Below are 26,881 nucleotides of genomic sequence, written 5' to 3' on the forward strand. Positions count from 1 at the left end.
GACTGAAAAGTTAAGAACAAATATTGAAATCCCTAGAACAACAGCCACTTAAACTACACAAAAGATATAATAAAAAAACAAAAGGTGAAATGGAATACTAAAAAAAAATATATAAATAACCCAAAAGAATGCAAGAAGGGAAAATGGAAACAGAAACAAAGAAGCACAAAACAAATAATAAAATGAAAGACTTAAAACCCTAACATTTTAATAATTACATTAAATGTGAATAGTCTTAACACACTTAACATACATTAAAAGATCATCAGAATGGATTTCTTAAAATAAAGCCATTACATGTTAATACAAATAACATTTTTATGACAACTTTTTTTGAAGATTTTTAAGTTTATTTATATTTATTTTTGAGATAGACGGGGGCGGGGGGGGTGTTGGGTAGAGAAAGGGAGACAGAAGCCCAAGCAGGCTCTGCACTATTAGCACAGAGCCCAAAGTGGGGCTCGTACTCATGGAATTATAAGATAACTGACCTGAGCCAAAATCAAGAATCGGATGTTTAACCAACAGAGCCACCCAGGTGTCCCATGAAAAATTTTTTAATCGATAAGAATAATGGCATTATTTTACTTTTTTACAAATTTCTTTTATCTGGCTAACTAGAAGACAGCTCTCAACTACTTCTGCATTTAATCTGTTGGAATACACTGTCTTGGATGAAGTATGAAAATCTGACTTCACATAGCTATGAGCTGAAAAAGTTAAAAGAGTATTTTTTAAAAGATTTTATTTTTAAGTAATCTCTACATTCAGTGTGGGGCTCAGACTCACAACCCTGAGATCAAGAGTCATGCTCTACTGACTGAGCCAACCAGGTGCCCCAAGAGTATTTTAACAGCATTTTCAGATCACTGTGGAAATTCTTTGCTACAAAACCAAATTTGACAAGTGGAATTTCTTTTTTTTTTTTTTTCTTTTTTTTTTTTTTAATATTTTTTTTTCAAANGGGGAGTCCTCTGAGCCTGACAAGTGGAATTTCTTAAAGGTCAGTTGCAATTTGGAATCTTGTATGCCTACTTCGCAACATTAAAATGTACTGATCTATCTTGAACTTTGAGTAGATTTTTTTAACTCCTAAATGACTGTATAATATCATATGTTGGTCATTTAGAAAATATTGGCTCACTGCATTATGAGTTCTCCCAAATGTTGACACATTTCATCATACAATACTGAAAAAATTCAGTTATTAATATCACCAACTTCACAAGAAAAGTCTTTAGGCACTGGCAAGCTATCATGGTAAGGGTGGCAGACAGAACTTTTCCAAAATTCTAATTTTCACCTAAAAGCTCTAATTTTATCACTGGCCACAAATATTATCAATTGTTTTCCAACCTTTATACTTCAAAATCCAGTTAGCACAGGTCCTTCCCCAGTGACACATACATACACACAAGTAAAGCCAAACATAGACACACATCCTTCATATTTAAAGGCCATATTACTGAAAGTAGCAAGTAAACGACAGTTCTGTCATGGGTTAATCTCTTCACCAAGTATTTTTTCCCTTTTTTTTAAAAGTTAGTTTTATTGAAGTACAATTCATGGAAAATAAAATTTATCCTTTTTAGGTTTATAGTTCTATGAATATTGACAAACAATGTGTGAACACTACCACCATCATCACAATCAAGATACAGAAGACTTCCATTACCCTAAATGTTCTCTTGTACCTCCCCTAGCCCACCCTCAGCCCCTGAAAAATGTTCAGTTCCAATACAGGATGGTAATCCAAATACATAGGTATCAATTTTTTTTTAACATTTTCCCAAAGTCATCCCATATTTTATTTTGTATCAATTAAGGAAAACATTACTAATGACTACTGTTAAATCATGTATTCAATAGTGTTATCAATCAACACCACTGTAACTATGCCCTTTATTCTACTTCAGATCAACATGTTTCATAGCTTAGACTGCCTACCAACACTCACTTTTCAGACATGTCAAATCCAACAAAGATATATTTTAGCAGGTAGCTATTTGAATCTTGTAATACATTGCAGGTTTGGTCAAAGAACTGGCTCCCATCCCTCATCCAGTCAAGTTACAGATCACTGCTTCTAAGATAAAAGTTTATAGGACTTACTTTCCCCTCCCATCCAGTCAGTATATACTTACTAAGATATTTTCCCTACTACTTCACATCTATCTTTCCCACTTCATTATTTACCAATTCCCATACATTTCAATTTAAATATTTTTCATTTAGTGTATTCTGTATAAAAAGGACTCTCCTAAGTGCTATGGAAACACTTCTCTTTGTGGTATGGTGTTTCCACTATACTACAGAGAGTTTGCCACTTACTGGCTATGTGCTATTAAGCAAATGCATATACCTCTTCTAAGGTTTAATTTCATTTACAAAGTGGTAATAATATATGCTTCACCCAGCCCACAAGACTGTTGTAGATTAAATAAAACAATGAATGTACAAAGTCTTTTTTTAGTTGTTTTTTTATGTTTATTTGAGAGGGAGAGAGAGCAAAGGAGGGGCAGAGAGAGAGGAAGAGAGAATCCCAAGCAGGCTTCATGCTGTGAGCACAGAACCCAATGTGGGGATCAAACCCCACAAACCATGAGGTCATGATATGAGCTGAAATCAAGAGTCGGATGCCCAACCGTCTGAGCATCCAGGTGACTCTGAATGTGCAAAGTCTCGTAAAAATTATTATTGGCTTTTGGTCCCTCATCCAAAATTCATATGTCGGGAGAAAAAACCCACCTATATCTTTATACAGGCCACTTGTAGTTTTAAAATGTTATCCCCCTAGAATAGATACAGCTTAAAAACTTACAGCACAGAACCCAACATGGGGCTTGAAATCACAAACCATGAGATGATAGCCTGAGTGAAAACAAAAGTCGGGCACTTAACTGAGTCACCCAGGCAGCCCCCCCACCAAAATTTTTTTAAGTATAGTAAACTATTCTTTTATAGCCTATTCACAACTAACAATTTCTTCATAAGTTCCTAAGAAAATGCAGGTCCTTTCCTTTTGGCAAAGAACAAGGTACTGGGGAGTTATAATGATGACTGAGGGGAACACTTTATTTGGATTCGTTATCGAATTTGATTCTCCTCCCCCATTCCAAGTCAGATCAAACAAAACAAAATGAGCTTTTTCAGAAAATGCTCATTCTCCTTCATATAACCTGTTTTTCTTTTTGTTTTTAAGTTTACTTATTTATTTTGAGAGAGTGAGAGAGCCAGTGGGGGAAGGCCAAGAGAAAGGGGTAGAAAGAGAATCCCAAGCAGGTTCCTCACTGTCAGTACAGAGCTTGATGTGGGGCTCAAACCCACAAACCGCGAGATCATGACCTGAGCCGAAATTAAGAGGACACGTAACCAACTGAGCCACCCAGGTGTCCCTACCCTGTTTTTTCTTAAACCTTATTTTAAGAGAAAATATATATAGAAACCAACTTGACCATAAACTAAGGGGAAAAAAAGAAAATAATTTCTTAAATGGGAGGCAAGTGTTTCCATCTAATCCTACTTCGGTTTATTTTTGTTTTCCTCACAGCAGATACTCAAATGAGACATATGGAGCAGGCATAATGTCTGGCTACCTGACAACTATTCAGTCCTTCCCAAATTTTGCTATGTAATCACCTAGGCCCTGTCAAGAACACAAATTTCAGCATACTTCTATCTCCCAGCTCTAATTCTCATATGGCAGGGCTATGATGAAGCCCGTAAGAATCTGTATTTGGTTTTGATGTGGCTGATCCATGAACAGAAATTTGGAAAAATTTCAAGATTTAACACTAAGGGCACCTGGGTGGCTCAGTCAGTTAAGGTTCCAACTTCAGCTCACTTAATGATCTCACGGGTCGTGGGTTCAAGCCCCATGTCAGGCTCTGTGCTTTCGATTCTCGGTCTCCCTCACTCTCTGACCCTGTCCCACTCATACTCTCTTTCTCCTTCAAAAAAAAATAAACATTAAAAAAAGATTTAACAGTAAAGGCAAAGCACCATATAGGCATCCTTCCATTAAAGGATCAGATGTTATCCAAGTTGTAGTTTTAGGCTGTCAGTCTTTGGCAACTAGCTGGCAATACTTATTTTAAGTCTAGTGTCAGATAACTTAACAATTCAGTAAAAAAAAATTCATTTCCAAAAAACATAAAGAATAAACTATCACTACTTGGGATTCTTTTGATGAGTCTCTACCTAATGTAGTAGAGACTGTTTGGGACTGGCCAGCATGTCATTGTCCTTTCCCATGGTAACTGATCTCCAATGTCTATCCCTCTCTCATGCAACTCGAATATATTTTGGTATAAGGTGTCTCACCCCCAAAACTGAGACTGGAACACATGATGAAAGCCTAAGCTTATGATGATACTATTTTTCTGACTACTGTGATTGGTTCATATATGGGCACATGTTCCAAGTTGGCTAGATAAATTAGAAACTATATTTGAAGGGTAGAAGAAAAGATTTTTGCTTCCCACTGCATATGAACAAGTAGAGATGGAAACTACTGGCAATCATACTACAATCACAATAAATTATCTATCTCAGGAGGAAGACAATACTAAAGAAGCAGATCAGAAAAACCAGCACCTAATCAACATCATTTGAGCCCTGAAAAAAAGACATTCTTGAAGCTAGAATCCACAGATGAAGTATTCAGAGGTAATAAATGTCCTTTACTATGTAAACTAATCTGATTTGAATCAAAGATTCCTGGTTAATACAAATAAAAAGCAGTAGAAATCTCTATAGGGCCTTACCCTTCAATTCACTAAATCCAGTGGCTACTCTGCAACTATTATAAGAAAGTAGAAAGGGGCAGGCACTGAGCTTCAATGCTACAATTACAAAATAAGCCCATTGCTTTTATAGATTATAATTTTAATTCATTTAGTTATAACAAATTACTCTAAAACTATCCAAGAAAACCTATGTGAGACTAATAACTTCTTTCTTCTATTCAGAAAGCTGCTATGGGGCACAGAGTTTAATAGGGTAATGCCAAAATGCCAATTAGCAACCTGGAGTGGCAAGATAAGCTCATACAGGGAAAAAAAAGCTTTGGGCCAGATAAGCACAGGGAATTAAGGTAAAAGGGACCAAGGGGCAGCCATTTATTATCAGCTTACAGTATTGTTTTTGTGAGACTTCAAACGCTATAGATCATCACATTTAATACTCACCACTACCTTATGAAGTAAATGGTTTTTTTTAATTTTAACATTTATTTTTGAGAGACAGAAAGAGAGAATGGCCAGGTGAGGGGCAGAGAGAGAGGGAGACACAGGATCTGAAGCAGGCTCCAGGCTCTGAGCTATCAGCACAGAGCCTGATGCCAGGCTTGAACCCACAAACTGTGTGATCATGCCTGAGCTGCAAGTCGGACACTTAACCGACTAAGCCACCCAGCAGCCCCTGAAGTAAATTATTATTAACTCCATCGATTCCACTGTGTAGTTTGAGGAAATGGCTGTTGTAAAGAGTTTAAGTGACTTATCCAAGGTCAAAGAATAGAAGAAAAGGAGAAAGGATGGTATAATGAACATCTTTTATTGTTTGTCCTGCCCCACTGCCCTCATTTTTCTGGAAACTGCTTCCCCATTCTCATAGTTCTCAAGTGATCCTACCCTCTTTATCACAAGTGATTAGTCTAGGGACAGGCTCTGATCCAAGCCAAACTAATGAATCTCTTGTTTCGGAGCCCTCTGGATTTGAAATTCAAAGATCTGAAGTCAGTGGTTAAAGCTGAAGCTGTTAGACATAAAGCTCCGGTGCTCTGGGCAGCCCTACCTTCCACAAATGACAGTCTACAACCAGGGAGAATGACAACATAAAAAAAGAATTAGAAAGTAGAGAGAAAAAGCCAAGAAAGGAGAGAAAGAGCCATGATTGCATTTGAGGCCCAACTTGTAGTTCTTACTGAAGCTCAACTGAATCTTTGAGATCAGGTTTCCCTGAATCTATAAATTCTTCTTGCCTAGGAAAATTCAAGTTTTGAGTTCTATCGTGTATAAATGTCAGAGCCCTAACTAATTCAGAGGGAAAGAATGGGAGTACAGGGAAGAAGGGATAATCATTCACAACAATCAACAAGTATTAATTGAATAATAATGTCCAGAAATATACTGAGCCTTCAAGAAATTCTCATTAGAGAGGTAAGGTAAGAACAACACTCAAGGCAGGCTCATATAAGACAGCTGTGATCAACTACATGAGAGGGGTGTCTGGGTGGCTCAGCTGATTAAATATCCAACTCTTGACTACAGCTCAGGTCATGTTCTCACAGTTGTGAGATTGAGCCCTGCCTGCTTAAGACTCTCCCTCCCTTTGTTCCTCTCCCCCACTCATGCTTTCTCTAAAATAAGAAATAAATAATCAACTACATAAGACAGTTACAAATACGGTAGTAGTTCAAAAAAGAAAATAACAGTGTAACACAGGTATGACTAATGTTAGACTGTAAAGATAAGAAAAGGAATTGGCGAGGAGAATATAGAGGAAAGATAGGGCCTGGTACTGTGAGAGCAAACATTGGGAAAAGCAGTAGAAAGTGAGAAAATCCACCGAGACCAGACTATTTTGGAGAGTAACAGCAAGTAAGGCAAGCTAATTAGGTAAGCTAAGACCACATGATAAAAAGCACTAAAGTTAAGAAAAAGAAAAATATAGTATGGACTATATTGGCAAACTGCTATGGTGTCCCACTAATACAAGATTGTTGGGTTAAAAGTTTGTACTTGGGTAGGGCAGCAATAACAGAAAGCAAAGATAAGATTCAAAAAATATTTCAAATGAAGAATCCCATTCTACCCTTCTCCCAAGTTTCTAAGCAATATTTCTAACTACAGTGGAAACTTCATCAAATCTATACTATAAAGGTAAAGAAAAAACTATTAACACCTGTATATAAATTATCTCATTTAATCCTCACAAGTAACACCTATGAAGTAAATATTATCATAATTTTCATTTTGCAGATTAAATACAAAAAAGTTAGATTACTTGTCCAAGATCACACAACTAAATAAAAAGTTGGCCTGTGGTGTAGGGAGGTGGATAATAATACACTTGGTCAGCACAAAAGTCTTCTTTCCCAAGACAAATTATAAAGATTTACAATGACAATGATGATGATAATGATAGCTAACATCTACTAAATGCTGGGAACTATGCAAAGCACGTTACATGCATTATCTGATTTAATACTCTTAACAGCCCTGTAATAGTTTATAGTTAATCTTATTTGAGGATGATGTATTTGAGTCTTAAAAAAGTTAAGAACTTTTACCCAACAATCACTTAGTTGTACATTTGAAACTAATATAAAATTGTGTGTCAAGCTTCTGCACAGCCAAGGAAACAACCCAGAAAATTAATAGGCAACCAACGGAATGGGAAAAGATAGTTGCAAATGACATATCAGATAAAGGGTTAATATCCAGAATCTATAAGGAACTCGCCAAACTACACGCCCGAAAAACAAACAACCNAAAGAACTTTACCCAAAGTCAGGAGGCTAATAAATGGCTGACCTAAGCAAGATTCAAAATCAGACAGTCTGACTCCAGAGCATGGTCTTAACCACTATGCTATACTGCCTCTATGATTACAGATTACTAGAAATAACCAGAGGAAATGCAAGTCTGAGATAAACACTTTTAGAGTATATGATAAAAATTAGAAAAACATTTTCTTTTGTCCTACTGCTAAACAAACAGTAAAATTTAAGCAATCGATAAAAGAACAAATAGAAGATATATATCTAAAACAATTTCTTAATAAGGTTGGAAATTTAAATAAACTTATATCTAAAGACAAATTAATCTGGACATGTTTCAATCAGTGAATTTTGTATTATATTCCTAAAGAAAACTAAAGTTCAGAGACTGAGTATTATCTGTCCAAGCCCATACAATTTTTCAATTTATAATGTATAGAGTCAATTAGATGAATACAATTTATGGCCTCAGTTCCCCCAACCTTACCCTATTCAGCTTGGTTTTTCTCTAACTATATTATACCCACATTCTTAGAAATCAAACATGTAATTCTGTTATATTCTTCATGTAAAAGAAATTCAAATTCAAAGTGATGATAAACTGGAATTGTCAGTATAAAGTATGTTTTCTTCTTTCCAAAAATCAAATTTCATAGTTCTACTCATTAAACAAGAACAAGAAGCAATTTCAACCCTGTAGCAGTGAATACTCCTATAATCCAGATTGTGGTCTCAAAACACCATTCCCCACTAAAAGGAAAGTAATGGCTGACTTCCAAGTCTGGGGTAAGAAATGTAAAATATGAGCCTGGGCATCTGATTATACAAAAAAAAAAAAAAAAAAAAAGGAAGCACTATCAAAGATTAGAGTCATATTCAAATCAGATGGGAGCCAATGTAGAGGCTCCCATTAGTCAAAGAACAAACTAAGCATCAAACAAGGATGATAAACATCAACTGAAATACACCAAATTTGTTTTTTTAACGTCTTCCATAATGATACCAGAAATAAAAAACAAAACATAGAGAGGAATGGATGGATGGAGGGATGGAAGGATACTAGCTGGGTATATCTTGTTTACTGACCCTTACAGACAGGTTCAATGAGTTCTTTTGCGTACTAGCTTTTCAGGCAATGGGAGATCACAATAGGAGACTGTAAGGTAAGAGGTCAATAAAGGCAGGGGATGTATTTTCCTGGTTCTCTCACTGCCAGATCAACACGCTTCTATTTGAAATCACAGTCCCTGTCAGATATCCTTCTTCAGAGAGCTACCCTCCCCAGACGCCCTCTTCTCATGTCCCTTCAGGCCTAAAAATGGTAGCAGCTCTCTTCCCCATTGCTACTAGTCCCAGGTAATGCACCATCCCTACTAATATCCTCAAATAGTGTCTACATCTTTGTGAACAGTCCCTTTCTTAAGCTTCCCTAATGTTTATGCCACCACATCTATCACGCTAAGGCTCCAAAATACCTTATTCAGAAAAGTAACAATTAAAAGAAAACATGAAATATTCAACCTGTATTTTATAAACTCTATTTCATGGTATGCGAACAGCCCTACAGATGATGAGTGAAAGTTCTTAAATTCTTAAGTTCTCATAACAGAAAAATTATAGCTAATAAATGTAAAAGGAATGATAGAAATAGCAAGTCGTTATTTTGTTATCCTTAATGAAAAAAATGACTAAGGATCATAAATGGATGGAACCATTAGATGAAACGATAACGAAGGATTTTACAAAGGAAACTATTATAGGCTATTACCACCTGAACACACTGATCAACCTTAGCATCTAAGGGTGGGCTATCTAGGCCTCTTGATGTGTGATGCCTCTTGATGTGAAGCAAAAGAAAACACAATCTACAGGGTGCCTGGGTGGTTCAGTCAGTTAAGTGTACAACTTTGGCTCCAGTCATGATCTCATGGTCCATGGGTTCGAGCCCCGTATCAGGCTCTGCACTCTCTCCCTCTCTCTCTGCCCCTGTCCTGCACTCGTTCTCTCTCTCAAAATAAACTTTAAAAATTAAAAAAAAACACAATCTATGAAATACTCTTGACTAAAAATTTGAAATAATTAAACTTGAGCCTTTAGATCTAACTACCAATTTACAGAAAATATGGAAGAGACAGGAGCAAATTAAATGACATTACAAGAAAACAACAGCAGAAATCCAGAATGTGAAACACTGTACATATAGTACCAATGACCCAGTTTTTTCAGCAAGACAATGAGGGGTGAGGGGCAGATGAGACAGAAGGGGAGAAGACTGAACTACACAATAGAGATTTAAAAGACCTAACCAACAAAAGCAACATGTAGACTTTATCTGGATCCAGATTCTAATAAAGCAATTGTAAAAAACAGTTTTATATGACCAGATAAATATGAATAAAACTGGGAATCAATGATACCAAGAAGCTTTTAATTTTGTTAGACATGATAATGGCAATGGTGGTAATGAAGAAAATATTCTCTTTTTTTTTGAGATACTAAAGTATGTAGGGGTGAATGAAATGATTGTATCTGGAATTTAAAATATTTTGGCAAGAAAAATATTTTGGCAAGAAAAAGGGTGACTGATGAAGCAAATGTGATAAAATTCTGAAAACTGAGGATCTAAGTAATGGGAGTTCACTACTATTTTCCCTACTTCTGTGTATGTTGAAACTTTTCATTACAAAATTACCAAATAAAACAAAAATAAATGTTCTTTCCACTATAATGATATTTTACAAACTTGAATATGTCTAAGAATCCACAACCCATGCAGGATCCTAGGACTCATCCCAAAACATTCTGATTTTGTTGGTCTGGGCATGGGCCCAGATTCCATTTTTAACAAGTCCTCAAGCAAATCTGATATAGACAATCTACAGACACATATCTGGAAATTATACATGTAGACTACTTTACCACAAGTCTTTAAAATATTACAAACCTTAAAGGAAAGGCATGATCATACCCCATACCTCCCCTTGAAGCCTTACCCCACTCCTATCTGCACAAAATTTACCCTTTTCCTGAAAATACCAATTCTGGGAAAGCAGGATCCCTGTTTGTTTGAACTCATCATGGTGTCCCCAGTACCTATCTGAGTACCTAGTACACAGTACACCAAATAAACATTTGCTGAATGAATAACAGCAAAGAGAAAAAGGAAGACTTAACTGAGGAGCACTATTTCAAAATGAGTTCCTCTGAGATAAAAATGTCAATTTATTTCCAAAAGTCAATATAGGAGTATGGAGTAAAGACTATAAAGTATGGGAATAACAATAAAATAAAATCAAACAGGGGCTCCTGGGTGGCTCAGTCAGTGGAATATCTGACTCTTGATTTTGGCTCAGGTCATGATCCCAGGGTCATGGGATCGAGACCCACATTGGGCTCCACACTTTACATGGAGCCTGCTTAAGATTCATTCTCTCTCTCTCTCTCTCTCTCTCTCTCTCTCTCTGCCCCACCCCACCCCACCGCTCTACCCATCCAATCAATAAATAAACCTAATTTAAAAATAACATAGTAATAAAGAGGGGGCATAAGTTAGCATACCTTTTAAAATAAGACACAAATTTAAAAAAAGGAAAAGTACAAGACAACTTCTCATTTCTCTGAGATACCGTTTTTAGACATTAATTTGAACATCTAACATCCCACTAACTCTTTAGAAACTACAGTGAAAATGTACTCCTGTATTTCACATTCCCAAATAGGGAGAGCGGATATATTAAAGAAGTAAACTACATGTATACATTTAATGGATATGCAAATAAGTGACCCAATTACTATCTTTTCTGTTCAAAAAGTACAAACCTTTACAGTTATGAACACAAGTCATGAATGCAAAAATAAGGAAGTATCAAATATAACAATTAACAATTAGTTTAGGATGATCTTCTATGGCTATATAAAACTTGTTGCCAAAATAGCACTTCTCAAAGACAATTCCTATTATTATATTTGTACCCTAATACCGTTTAACTTTTAAATTCTATTTCTAAGTAATGAATCAATGACAAGTTTGTTTTTTTTAAGTTTTTATAAATATATAACAAAGACTCATAGAAGTTTTAGAGCCACAATGGATATCAGCAACAGTAATGGCCCAACTCTTCATTCTACAAACGGGGAAATTGAAACCTAGTTAAGAAAAAAAGATTTACTTGGTCACACAGAAAATTAAGAGCAAAACAAGTTTATGACAATGCTCTGAATTTTCAGTCGAGAGGGTTTTTTCCCCAATATACCATGCAAATAGCATATTTCAAAAAATAAACATTTTCCATTGTGAAATGCAGCACTATCTGTTCATCTTCTCGTACATACATGAGTGTGGTATCCATCAGCTATGCTCTGTAGTTAAACTAAATGGATGTACCTCTTTTTTAGTGAGGGCGAGAATGGGGAAGTAGAGCTACTGGACTATCTTTAGCAACAGAACTCCATGTGTAGTATTTCCTGACATGTGAGGTTTTCTGTTATATGTGAAAATAGAATCTCTCTAGTTTTTACCATACACACACAGAAACAAAACTTACAATTATGAAATAAAACTAAATTGAAAAGTTATGCAAAAACTAATATAAAACTGAGAATTTACTCTTTGTTCATTACAAGAAATTTTTATGTGGTTCCTTTTGGATTAAAAACATTTCTGACTCAAGAGATTAATGAATGGTCCAATTCATATCTCAGCTGTTACTCTGAGCCACCTCTTGATACACCCACAGGGTACTTGTAGTGCAAGAGCCCCTTTTACAAAGTGCATACTGAAAGTATAACAGATACACACAGAAAGAGGACAAGGTAACAACTAAATCTCCATAAACCAGCTTCAAACTGCCTTTCTTATAAATATAAATCCTTGGCACAAAGTAGGTATGTTACAAATCATGACTAAATGTATAAACAGTCTCTAAAGTCCCTCCTCATTCTACCTAATCCCATCTAAATATCTCCATTTTCAATTACAACTGGTTTAGACACTTCAGTAAACTACAGCTGGATTATGAATTTATGGGCATGGCTTGAGGTCCCAGCATTACTCTGTACTTACAGAAGACAATAAATATCAACTTCTAGCCTAAGCACGCATGGTGAGTAGCATATTAACAGGAATACTATAAATATGACAAAGATAATAGTCACCAATTAACAAACGCTTACTAAATGCCATATTCTCTGATAATTGTTTGGTCTATGTTATTTAACCCTTAGAAAAATCTAGTACTATTATCCCCCTACTTTCCTTAAGATAAAATAAACTCTGGACGTTAAAATAACTCGCCTAAAATCATCTAGCAAGTACATGGCAGAGCCTACATTTGAATGCAAGTTTAGAATCTGCACAAAGATTCATTGAATGAATGGAGTAATCTGTTTTTTAAAAAAATTCTTGCAACATATTAACATCAAAACAGTCGGGTCCAGGGAAACCTGGGTGGCTCAGTCAGTTAAGGGCCCAACTCTTGATCTTGGCTCAGATACTGATCTCACAGTTCATGATGTGAACCCCACATCGGGCTCTGCACTGACAATGCAGAGCCTGCTTGGGATTCTCTCTCCCTCTCTGTCTGCTCTCCCCTCTTCCTCTCCCGAAATAAATAAATGAACTTTAAAAATAGTCTGGTCCAAACTAAACAGATATGCAACTGATACTGATAATACCCATTAACTCATAAATTATGAACACTGGCATAGTGTTTTAGGCTCAAAGATTAAATGACCTCAGGTCTTTTCATTTCACTAATATGACCCCAAATGTGGTCAAATCAACTGGTAGGGTGCACAGAGGATTATAAAGCAATAATCTAGATTCTGGAATGCTAGCCAAAATCTGTTGAAATAATCCAACATGTAACATAGGATTGTTTTAGTTCACAATAAAAATTCCAGGTGAGTGACAAAGATAGTAGTGATGTCAATGACCAGTAAGTATATGAAAGAAATTTTATTTTAGAATACGAGGAATTTTCATGACATCCAAGTATAGATGCCTAATGGACAATCAGATGCTGCAGATTTAAAACCAGAAAAAGACTACAAAATAAAGACTTCGGTATCATGGGCATAGAAATGACAGTAGCTGAAGCTGTAAGAATGGATGAATGTCCAAGAGAGTGAAGAAAATAAGCATTATAAGACCAAAGATTAACACAGAGAGAAAAAAAGGTCTGCAATGAAAAGACAGGAAAATAGTACTAGGTTAGGAAGCCCAAGAAAAGAGAATTTAAAGGAAGAAAAACTCAAATACAAACACCTGAAACTCTGTTTACATATGCCTCCTACATTCTGAAAAAATGACTAATGAAAAATGGTGGTAACAGGGGCGCCTGGGTGGCTTAGTCGGTTAAGCATCCAACTTTTGCTTAGGTCATGATCTCGCAGTTCGTGGGTTCGAGCCCTGCGTCGGGCTCTATGCTGACTGCCAGCTCAGAGCCTGGAGCCTGTTTTAGTCTGTGACTCCCTCTCTCTCTGACCCTCCCCTGCTCACACTGTCTCTCTCTCTCTCTCCTAGAAATAAATAAAACATTAAAAAAAAATTAAAAAAAAAAAAAAGAAAAATGGTGGTAACAAGTATGCAGGAAGGGGACAGCAGTGTTAGAACTTAGTATGCACTGTTCAACTAATATTGGGTCCCTTCCTTCCATTCTACCCATTACTGCAGTACCTCTGCCAGCTAAACAAAAACTAGAAAAAAAGGCTATGCTCTTTATTGCATCCAGAAGCAGTATGCTAAACATGCTAAAGGCAAGATAGATGTATTTTCAAGAAATGTATTTCACACTTCAAGACAAATAGATACCTAATGCTCCCACCCAACTATCTTTGTTTTCCTTTTTCAATTTACAAATCATATCTATTTTCCCCCTTTGGAAATTTAGACTTAATTAAACTCTAGCCATTACTGTTTTCAGAGGTACTCAAAACCATTAAGAAATTGTTAATAAGCAGAAAAAAAAAAAGAAATTGTTAATAAGCCCTAGGTAAAATAATTCTAAGCTTAAAAAAGGAGAAAGGAAAACAGCTTGTGATAATCATTATAAACTCTAACAAGGACAGTAAGAGAATCATTAAGGCACTGGAAAGAACATGACTTACAGAAAACCAAGGTTGAGTGATCTGGATACTCTAGTGCTCTAGAAAATAAGTGAATAGTTATCATAATATTATCTTAGTATCTGCAGACTATTTAAGCATTCATATTTGCAGTATGAAAAACAGACTTGTCTAGGTTTTTTTTTTTAATGTTTTATTTCTGACAGAGAGAGAGAGAGACAGCATGAAGAAGGGAAGATCAGAGAGAGAAGGAGACGCAGAATCAGAAGCAGGCTCCAGGCTCTGAGCTGTCAGCACAGAACCCGACATGGGGATCGAACTCACGAACCATGTGATCATGACCTGAGCCGAAGTCAGACGCTTAACCGACTGAGCCACCCAGGTGCCCCCAGACTTATCTAGTTCTTAAAATAAATTATATGTGTTCAAGAAAAGGTTGGATAGCCACTTATCAGGGCATTTTCCAGCTACATTATTTTATAACTACTAATATTCATCATTAGGATCTCAACAAAAAAAGCTGTTCTGTAAGACGGTTTAAAAGACATCTGCCACCAAATTCTTCTGAAACCAAAAGTTTTGGGAACTTTCATTTCTGAAGAATGGACCTATTCAAGTAAGTACAGAACAAACATACTTCAGCAACCTTATTATTTTTTTGTATTAACAAAAAAAAAAAATACCCTAGAACTTGAGTGCTGCACATAGCACATAATACTCAAAAAGTATTAGTTAAATAAATCAACAAAGGCCAAAATAATAGAGAAAAGCAATCAATTTAAAAGGGATATCCTCCCTACAATACAAGAGATGTCCAAAGTCCAGACAGGGAAGAAAAGTAAGAACAGACTCACTGAAAAAAGGGTGAAGTTACCTGACAGGTCATTCTGAATGGCAGAATAAATGAATGAATACTTAATAATAAACATAAAATACCATGCAAAAAAAAAAATCTGGCTAGATACTACAAAACTGGAGAAAGGTCTGACTCCAAAGAAAAATTCAATCTTTACCAAGTTCAGATTAATATGGTAATAAAATTTCAACACCTATCAATGAACAATTATGGAACCAAACAGAAAAAAAAAGGCCAAGACTGTAAGACTATAAGAGGGGGAAAAAATCTGTCTATTGATACTTTCTTTTTCAAATTGTTATTTTACAAGTCTTGGGCTCCAAGATACCAGACTGTCCTAAGTCTGCAAAGGCCTTGATTGCCTACTTTCTTGATCCTTCCTCTTTTTTCAACTTTTATCTTTTACCGTTAATCATTATATCAATTTCAACTTGCATCTCTGTGCAAATGATTTCCAAACTGTTATCTTTAATTATGAGCTCAGTTTCCTGTCTCCAATAGTCTTCAGGTCATTTCTTTGTGGTTATCCCACTATCCTCTAAAACACAAGTCTGAAATTGAACTTATCTGCTGCCTATTCTTCCCAAGAGATTTCCAAACCCAACTTTGTTTTCATTAGTCTCCCTATAACCTAGCCTCAAAATTTTTTGAATCCTCTATCTTCTCTAGCTTTGGTTCCCCCTTCTAACCAACCCTGCTAATCAATCAAAGTTCCATTAATTCTTCCTTTCCCATTTTAAATACCCAATTTTGGGCTTCAATAATTTCTGTACTATTAATTTGTTACGAAGCAATCTCAACCCATCTCCAGGCTTTTTTCACACACCCCATCCTGCATTCTAACAGTTTCATCTTCATTCATCCTGGAACAGTCTTGTTTACAAATATTTAATAGCCACAACATACTTAAGAAAATCTAAACTCTTGTAGCCTAGCAATCAAGTCCTCCACATTCTAACCCCAATATGTTATTTCCAACTTTATCTTCTGTTCCCCTAAACATCTCTTAGCCAATTCATACCCACCCTCTATTCATGTTATCCTCTACTCTCCCTCTGAATGCCCTCCATCTAAATCCTATCCACTCATCATAAAGCATACTCTGGCCCTCTCAACACACAGTGATTTCTTCCTTTCAATAACCAAGAGCAAGTATTACCTGTGCTTATTATTTGAAATCCATCACACATTTTTTTCAATTTGTGAAGTGTTCTGTTTTGTTTCTGTATATGTATTGAGATTAGATCTTATTTTCCTAAATAGACTGAATTTTCAAGTAAAGAATCCATGACTTCTACTTCTTTGTATCTTCCCACATTTCAACAAATCTGTGAGGTTCCCATAAATGAAACTGAGGCAAGAGCCTATAAGACAACTTAACAACAACAACAACAACAACAACAAATCTACTAAACCCTCCCTATACTGCTGCTTCATGGTCAAGAAGACCAAAAAGCAAAATAGGATCAAAGATACATGGAAATTGAGGAAAATTTAAAAAGAAAAATTGCACTTCTTAAAAGAGACAGAAATTCTTAGTAGAAAGATGTGTTGTTCTAATTTCTTCCACTTCTCTCATTCAATAAAATGTTTTAAACTGTATGAAGTATCCACCATCCTGTTTCTCAATATGAAGAGCATCCGTAATGTGGGTGAGACATTTCAAATACAGAACCCACAAGACTCTCATTTCACAGTCAAGGATGCTTAGAGTAATTCTCAAAACTCTGGGGAGAAACTTTCTTGTAAAACAGTACACGTTTAAAAATCTGCACAGGTATTTAGAGTAACTAAAATGCATGTTAATTTAAATGATCTACATAATATTCCTGATTCACGATGAGATTTTTAAATATGATTTCTCTGAAGTTGGTTAAGCATCCGACTTCGGCTCAGGTCATGATCTCATGGTTCACGGGTTCAAGCCCTGCATTAGGTTCTGTGCTGACAGCTAGCTCAGAGCCTGGAGCCTGCTTCAGATTCTGTCTCCCTCTCTCTCTGACCCTCCCCTGCTCATGCTGTCTCTCTCTCTCAGAAATAAAATAAAAACATTAAAAAAATTTTTTAAGTAAATATGATTTCTCTGAATGGCATTATTTTATTCACCTAATTTAATCCCAAATACTGTATATAGCTAACATTATTTCTCTGAGGAGGCTGTAAATAACTATCCATATGTATATACTCCCTGCAACTTTAGAGATTATGTGGTTTTGTTTGGACTAAAATAGAATTATAAATAACTTTTAGTTGTTCAGGAAAGTAAAAGGAGAAACTCGCTTACAGAGTTTGCAACTATTAGTAGTAGGGAAAACAGACAAAACTTAAAAATTCTACCTACAGATAACTGTCTATGCTATCAACTACTGAGAAATCTTTAAAAGAAGAATTTGGCCTTTTAAATCATAAAAAACTTACTTAGAATGTTTTAAAAGTAACAATTGTTAAGCACACCACCAAAAAAAGGCAGTTGTAATAAAATATCTGTGTAATACTTTTGTAATAAACAATACTGTGAAAGAGTTAGTATTGTGATGACCTATCATCAGTTATCTTGGTTTTTACACTTAATAGTCCAGCAAAAAGTTCCTTCAGATTCAAGTCACCTATGACATTTTGGCTCAAAAATTACTTCCTCAAAATCGATTCTACACTGTCACTACCAAGTCTAAAAACTAAACCCTTAAGGAGCTAAATCGCTCTAACTGGAAAGTAGTCTTTCCAGTATTACTGTCAAGCCGATCAAAAGATTAATACTACTAAGATCATCATTCAACAAGTTATATACGCAATAATAACTGACGTGGTAACTTTTTATGTGATGCCTGCAATAGAGGTTTTTAAGTATCTTTTGGATAATGATGAACTGAGTCAGCCCTAAGAGTTCAGAGTAGTCAGCACAGAGCCAGTCCAATGATAAATAAGGACACGGCAGGAGATTTTAGTGGTGCTCCAAAGACTCTTCAGGAGAAACAGCAAATTTTGATGTTTTCCAAGATTATGCACACCTGAAACTTTCTTTTGCAAATAACTAGACTAAAAGCAAGAGGAAGGCAAATATATACAGAACCCCAGACAAGCAAAAGACAACAATGCTACTCACCAGCAAACAATCCGAATTCACTTCCGATTTGGGATCCCGCAGCAGGTTGTCGATTTTTTCAAACCGCGTCTCAAAACTGTCCCCAGTCGACATGTTGCTGCTACTGTGACAATACCGTCGTACCAGCAGCACCAACAGCGGAAAGCAATTTCCACCAACTTCCTCCAGCGGTGGGTTCGCAGCCGCGGGGCGGAGAAGCCGGAACCCCAGGGTCACCAGGTGCGCCCGGTTCCCCCTCCTTCCCCTCACTGAGGGGATCTCCGCTCTCCAGACCCCGGGTCGGGGACAACGGCGACCCACAGCCGCTCCGACGCCCAAAGTCGCATCCCACCTGGCAGCCCCTCACGACAGCCGACAGCGCCGTCGCCACCAGCCTAGTCGCTCCGGCGAGGTGCTTCACCCTAGCGGGCCCCAGCCGCCTTCGCCATGGAGGGTTCCCCGTCCCGAGACGGGCCGGAGGGGGGAAAGAAAGAGAAGCAGGGTGGAGACTCCTCTGGGCAGCAGAGGAGGGAGAAGAGGAAAGGCGAAAACGAAGGGCGGGTGCGGAGCTGTGCCAGCTGCCGCCGCCGCTTGGGCCACGGGGTCGGCCCGCTCCGCTCTGAGGCGCTGTAGGCGGTCTAGCCCCGCATCCCCGGCTTTACTTGCGGCTGCCCCGACGCACCGATCCGACTCTGCCAAGAGCTGGTCCCCGCGGGATAACCTCACTCTCCCATTTTGTCCCGTAGCTGCTGGGGCTGCTACCGCGGTGTCCGGCGGGACAGGGCGAGGTCGGTGAGCGATGGAGACTTAGGAGAGGAAAGGCTAGAGAGCTGGCGGTGAGGAAGACGAGAGTCGGGTCCCGGCTGCTGCTGATGGGGGAGTTTCTGGGAGGGGCTGCGTCCCCTGCTCTGGAGAGGGCGAGTCGCGGTGGCGAATGCCTGGGGGGGGTGGGGCGAGGGGGGCCGTGAGGGACTAATATGTCCGCCTTCCTGTTCAAACAAACGGAGACCGCCTGCGCGGAGTGCGCATGCGGGGCGCGGACGCTCGGAAGGAGAATCGGATCGGCGCCGCGCCCGCGCGCGCGCACGTCTGCGCCTCCGCTGAGACTGGACGGGCCGGGCGGGGCAGAAGGAGGGGCACGCCGGAGGCCTAGCAGGCGGGCGGGGAGAAGCTGACTGGGTGCGGCGGTCGACACCGCCTTCGCCCCGGCAGGCTCTGAGGAGCCCAGCAAAGCTTTGGACCGGTAGAGGAGGTCGGGGACGGGGGAGGGTGAAGCGGCGAGGGGTTGGGGGTTGCAGCGGAGCTCTTGCTGCCTCTAGTCGTGCCCTGGCAGTTGCCTCAATTCTTCTTCCTCTGGTCTGCAGCAGCGGTCCGGAGCCTTCTAACAAGAAAGCAAGGTGCTTATTATCGTAATTTTGTAAATAGCTTCATTTTTTAGGCAAGATGCCGTTTCGCCACTATGCAGTAGCATTTTAGCACCAGCGGAGTACGGTTTTCCGTAGTACTTCATCGTCCGCCCTCCGTGTTTAAACCGTGTGTGATTCCATGGGAAAGTTACTAAGCTGCCTCATAAGCCGACCGTGTGTGTAAGGGGAGCACTAAAATATTAACTCTGGATGACAGTCCATAGAGCCAAGTTCAATTTATTTAAAAAGAAAACTCATAGAAAAAAAAATCAATGTTTTTAAGTCAGTCATACTAGTTCTCCCACACCATTATCTTTCTTTCCCATTGTACTTCTCTTCTTGATGTGTGATCCTGCCTTTCAATTTCAAAGCGTTCAGTGAAACTTAAAATTGTGATTTCTACCAGAACCAATTAGAATATGAAAATTACGGGCATTTCCTCTTGAATCAATTGCTTCATTGACTGTGGTGTGAGAGGGTACCTGTTACTCAATCTGCTGATAAAATAATGTTCTGCACTGCTGTCAGCAGGAAATCTAATTTATTTCTAAGCAATCTTTAGTTTTCCTCATTGGTCAAATTAAAGATCGCTGGAAATAGAAAATGTAGATATTTTACCACACACTGGTAAATAATAAAGATGAACCAATTGTCTTTCTATATAAAAAAAAAAATTGGACAGCATCTGAACGGTCCACCAACTTTCTGCTGTGAGTCAGAGGTTAGGAAAATGTTACACTGTTTGAAAAATGTCTATTTCACGTTATTATATACAAGAAATATTTAGATATAAAAGCCACTGTACAAATCAAGATAGGAAGTAAGTCTTCACAAAAATCATAACAAAGAGAATAACTAAACAAAATTCAGGTATTTTATTAAATGCTTTCGCAGTGACTTCTTCCTTCCAGTATTTTAAGCTGGTCATGTGAATTAAATTTATTTTTAAGCATAGGGCTTAAAATAAATCTGGCAGTTGCCCTAAAATAAATTTCCTAAACTCTGCTTGTCCTTTTTTATTACCATTTTTAGGTATTCTTCGGAATTTTGTTGTTTCTCAGAGAACTGTATTATGTTGCTTTCCATTGGACACATACGAAAAAGTGCAAGTAGCTAAGACAATACATGAGTGGCACTGATAAATGTAAGTGGAATTGAAAACCAATCTGGCAAAGCTACTAGAAATATATGCAGGGCCTATATATTTTACTTCCCTACAAGGTTAATCTGATGATTGTAACCCCGGAATAGTTGTTTTTTACCATAAGATAGATGGACTCTATGCCAGTTTTTTTAAACCAAAAAGTTCTCACCTATAACAGGGTGGAATCATATGACATTAAAGTTCCTTTCCAACTTTAAAATTCTATTGTCCAGGGGCACCTGGGTGGCTCAGTCAGTTAAGCCTCTGACTCTTCATCAGGTCATCATTTCACAGTCATGAGATGGAGCCTTGAGTCAGGCTCTGTGCTGAGTATGGAGCCTGCTTGGAATCCTCTCTCTTCCTCTCTGCCCCTCCCCAACCTCAGAATAAATAAATAAACATTGAAATGAAGTAAAATAAAATTCTGTTGTCTAATTGTGGCTAATATCTTCAACAGCATTGTGGATATTTTTAAAAATGTTTTTTAATGTTTATTTTTGAGAGAAAGAGAAAAAGAGATACTGAGCATAAGCCAGGGAGGGGCAGAGAGAGAGGGAGACACAGAATCTGAAGCAGCTCCAGGCTCTGAGCTGTCAGCGCGGAGCCTGAAGCAGGGTTCAAACCCACAGGCAGTGAAGTCATGATCTAAACCGAAGTTGGACGCTTAACTGACTGAGCCACCCAAGCACCCTGCATTGGGTAGATATTTGAGCTCACCCTGAAAGTATATATTAAGATCCTAAGTGCAGTTGCAAAATACTGATTTATATATATAAGAATATAATACTAATTATATATACTGAGCATTTACCATGTGCTGGGCATTATTCTATGCATTTTATACATAGAATCTATGCATTTTATACATAGAATTTTATACATAGAATTCTATACATTTTATACATAGAAACTTCGAAAGAATTCTGCTATGATTATGCCTGCATCATAGATGGGGAAACCAAAGTGTAGAAAGTTCTGTTACTTGCTCAAGGTCATGACAGATCCAGATTGGAGCAGAGGCAGTCAGATTCCAGAGTCCCCATTCTTAACAGCGGAGTACGCTAACACTATCCAATCCTAGTACAATAATAAGTATTTCTCTACTGTATTGTTTACATTAGCACAGATTTAAAAGATTCTATGTAAGTAAAATTTGCAATATTATCAGTATGATCATAGTTCCTAGGCAAAGATGTGAAATGATTTCAGCAAGGTTCAGAATAAAAAGGACCTTGACAATGTTCAATAACAGTGGTTTGAATAGAGATTTCTAAGCACTGGGTCTAAGAACCAGTGGTACCTCTTAGTGCAGTTTTCCTGACCTGCATGCAGCAAAATGAGATTAAAGACATATTATTATCATATGTTATGTAAAGTAAGCACTTCTAATTTAAGACTGTCATTCAGTCTGAAATTCTTTACTTTTTTTTTTTTAATTAAATGTCCTTTCCTTTAAGAAGCAAGAGTGATAGTAAATGGTACAGTTTTTAGTATTCTTACTTGGAAATTTAAACTTACAGAGTTAGCAACTCTATGTAAATATATAAAGTTGGTCATATCCTAATTTTTCTGTGTTGGGAATTCAAACATCTGGAAACATTTAATTTAGACGAGACTCATGCTAGGGCCTAATGAAGAGATTGCAGTGCTGAAACAATTTGAATGTGCATATTTGGGAGAAATCATGGAAAAATCAGTAAGATTTTAATGTAGACTTGTGAATAGTGAAAGGCAATTAAGTTCAGCATTCTTTTGCCTTTAGTTATTTTGTAGGAAAGAGACTCAGTTTAATGTTTATGGAATTTCTTTCATAAGCATTGATGTGGTAGCTAGCTTCCAAAGATGGTCCCCAGTGAACTGTCTCCCAAGATGCATGGCCTCCTGGAGTTCCCTCCTACACTGAATCTGGGGTGGGGCCTTGTGAGCTGTTCTAACCAATAGAATGAAACAGAAATGGCATTGTGCCAGTATCAGGCCCAACTTTGAGAGTCTGCCTAGCAACCAACAGCTTAGTGCTCTGGGATATCCAACTAAACTGAGCTCACCATGGTGTGAGGAAACCCACGCTAACTAACCACATGAAGAGATCACATGGAGGGCAACAGGAATCCAGCCGACCCTGAAAACAGACTCCAGACTTATGACCCAAGTCAAGCCATTCCAGCAGCCCCTAGCCATCTGAAAGGCCCAGATGACACCACATGGAACAGAAACAAGCTAATCCCTCCAACGACTGCCCACACAGCAGAATCATAAAGAAAGAATACAATGATTGCTACTTTGAGCCACTAAGTTTTGGGGTGGTTTCTCAGCAATAAATAGCCTATTAAAATAGTTGCATTTCAGGCAAAGAATCATTCATAAATATGTATACAGATATATATTAGGAGTGCCTTTCATACTTTTTGTATTACCCACTATAGGAAGCAATCCACAATGAAGTGTTGTGAAAGAATGACAAATTAACTCATGTTTACTATCTTCAACAAAACTTTCATTCAAAAGAAATGTAGGGGCACTTGGGTGGCTCAGTTGGTTATGTCCAACTTTGGCTCAGGTAATGAACTTGCAGTTCATGAGTTAGAGTCCCACATCAGGCTGTCAGCACAGAGCCCACTTTGGATCCACTGTCCCCCTCCTTCGATTCCCCTCTCTCTCTCTCACTCTGTCTCTCTCTCTCTCAAAAAGAACATTTTAAAAAAGGAACATAAAAGCTTTTTAAACAAAGAATGCCTCTAGATATTAAAAGTATTATGAAGTTATATTTTTATATTTTCTTAATTTAGTGCATAATCATGTCTATGCTGTCCAAAAAATATACCAATAATTCAGGTACATACTGTAAATTGATTATCAATTATAATTCAGTACCATAAATTGTATGTAACTTCAAAAATGCACACCACAAATGTGTTAAGAATGTGATGTGGCAAAGTTCCTATAGAAACTTTAGCTAACATTTCCAAAAAAAGTATGATACTTACTATATTTAATACAACTTTCCAAAACAGCATTAAAATTTTCTTTAATGTAGAATGACTTCACTTGATTTTGAATGTTAATAAATAGAAAGTGGTAAAAATTTAGGTTCAGTTTTAAAAACTTGGTTTTAATGATTAATATTTACACCAAAGTAGTTTATATGTATATATTTCTCTACATCTGAGAAGTGAATCAGGAAGAATATGTTCCTTTACCTAAGAGTACTCTTTATGATGTTAGCTAAGCTATTCTTTTCTTTCCACAGTACATTCAGGCTTGGGAGTCAGTGTAGTTTCACATTTTTAAATCTACTATAGCCTTGGTGCTGCCTGGGCAGAGTTGGGAATTCCAGCATCTATGGAGATTAAAGCAAGGAAAAGTGTAGGGCAAGTTGTGAGCACAGACTGCCTTAAGGGTTTCTCCTGACTCACTCTGAATGTGTTCCTCCAACATCTGTTTTTTATTTCTTAGAAGCTCTATTCCATTCAACTGCAAATATATTGCATTGACCCTAGAAACAGAATGCAGAAATAGAAAGAAACAAATTCCTGTAAAACAGTTACTTTCCTGCTCTGCGTCATTGCCATCTTGGGGACCCTACTGATGCCACACTCACAAGCCCAAGCATGCAAATGACTGATAGTATAATTTTTTCCAAGGATGGGGACGGTTACATTTGTAGAACTCCTGAGATGGTGGGTGCATGACCACAGTAAGAGAGGGAAACCTAGATCAAGGAGATAATAACAATACACACAGACGGTCACATACTCTTTCACATTTTTTGCAGCAGCCTCCCATCCAAATTTCCCCCTCCTACCCAGCACCATTGCACTGAATCCCAAGACTAAGTGTGCTTTTTGACCCACTTCCTTTTAGGTTCTTACATATTCCTCTGTAGTGCCCTTAAGTTGGAGAATTGCCTTTTTTGGCAACAACAGGCTCATCATCCCATACCTACTTCCCTTTTTTATTCATCACAATTTTTATCACTCCTCTCTGTCCCAACTTTAAGACTTCCATACCAAACACCTGGAAAGAGAAAAATGTCTGTTTCTGACATTTCACTATTTTTATCTCCTTTCCATCATTCAAAGACCTCCTGAAATATAACATCTTCCCTAAAATCTCTGTAACTGGAATAGAGGCACTGATTCCTCATACCCACCCATCAACATATGAATATTACCCACATATACTCTATACATGCACTGTACCCCTCCCTTCTTTTGCTGACAGTGTAAATACTCTGGTAGTTGAATTTATACATTTGTTTTTGTTTATGTGCTCTTGTCATTGCTTCTTTATTCGTTCCCTGGGGCATAGGCTAGGACTTTAAAAGCAATAATCATGTTTTTCTTTTCATTATAAAAATAGTACATACTTATTTTTAAAATTTTGGAAAATATGAAAAAGTAAAACAAAAGAATTGAGAAACTCTGAGGAACCAATGATGCTTTCTCAATCTTTCCAAGTCAAAATGGTTCTCATCTCTTGTGAGTCTATTTTATTCTTTTTGCTCTGTCCATGAACTGATTTTTTCTACTTCTCCCAGTAACTAACTGAGCCAAATATAGCAACTTAAGCATCACACATACAGCAAATTTAAGTACTTAGAGGAGTCAAGAAGGAGTTCTTATTCCAATCCATATTTTGTAAATTTTACATAATTATTTTTGGACAGTTAATACACGCATACAACATACAAATCTCAAATATACAATATGGTGCATAATGAAAAGTAATTCTTCCTCCCATCGCTGTCCACAAGCCACTAGTTCCTTAACACAAAAGGGAAGGGCTGTTCAGTTTCTTGTATTCTTTCCATAGGTATACAATCATATTTGTTATACAGACTTTTCTGTCAGTCTTGATTTCCCCCACCTCCATCTTGACAATGTGCCTTGGAGATTGTTCTGTATCAGTAAGTATAAAACTGTCTCATTCTTTTTAACCGCTATTCAGTAGTTCACTTTTTATGTGCACAATAATTTATTTAACTAATACCTTACTAATGGACGTTTAAGCTGGTACCAATCTTTTGCTATTACAAACAATGCTGCAGTTGATACTTTATTCACAAGTTCCTCCTGAGTTATTTATTTTGATTCTTCTCTCAATTATATGGTCTCTCCCTTCAATATTTTCTAAAAGTAGGTCTCATAGGTACCATTCATTTTTTTCTTTTTTTAAATTCTTACTTAGTCTTGGTCTTTGCTTCCTATTTTTTTCTATATAATCTTGAGCTTATTTTTCCTTTGCTTCTGCAGTGATTTGGATTTTGGAGTAAAGATTTCTTATTTTTAGTGCACTAATAATTATCTTTAAACCTAATGTTGAATATGCATTTTTATGATTATAAATTTTAAGAATAAAACTAACTTTTGAAAACTTCCTATTTGCACAAGAAGCTTGGCACATTTTCTGCCCAACTTTATCTTTCCCCCTTCTTTTTTGAAAACACTACAATCTTTTCTTTCAAGTTTGACAATATTACCTTTAGGTTTGTAACTAAATTATAACAATTCGATTTATTTCTGTAATGTGACTTCTATATTTGTTTCTAGTCCTTGTAAAGAATCTGTTTTCTTGCATTTTAATTTTTACTCATTTTTGAGTGGTCTAAAGTAAAACCTTAAATAATTTTAAAATGAGGAATACTTAGGTAAGATCTAACATGTCTCTAATAGTGTCTGTTGTTCCTCACACGTCAGGGAAAACATGGATAGGCAGTTTTTGGGTACACAAATGTTTGCCCTAAAAATTAATTAGATTTACTCTTTTAGAGTTTTTTAGACTTAGTGCTACCGAGGAATTTAAAAGACCATCCTGTATCTTGCTG

The 26,881-nt window shown here is 37.2% G+C and overlaps 1 protein-coding gene across 2 annotated transcripts in view; it reads right to left on the reverse strand.

Moving 5' to 3' along the window:
• The window catches only part of ROCK1 (Rho associated coiled-coil containing protein kinase 1), a 169,406-nt gene extending 149,916 nt beyond the window's left edge, over positions 1–19,490 (reverse strand). For both annotated transcript variants that reach the window (XM_077778069.1, XM_077778068.1), the window contains exon 1: positions 18,529–19,490. In XM_077778069.1, coding sequence (XP_077634195.1) covers positions 18,529–18,621 — 93 coding nt within the window. In that variant the 5' untranslated portion in view covers positions 18,622–19,490. The remainder of the gene's footprint in view (positions 1–18,528) is intronic.
• Between the last annotated feature and the right edge of the window lie 7,391 nt (positions 19,491–26,881).

This window comes from Crocuta crocuta, unplaced genomic scaffold (genome assembly GCF_008692635.1).
Source record: "Crocuta crocuta isolate KB4526 unplaced genomic scaffold, BGI_CrCroc_1.0 scaffold26, whole genome shotgun sequence".
In the NCBI taxonomy this organism is placed as follows: domain Eukaryota; kingdom Metazoa; phylum Chordata; class Mammalia; order Carnivora; family Hyaenidae; genus Crocuta; species Crocuta crocuta.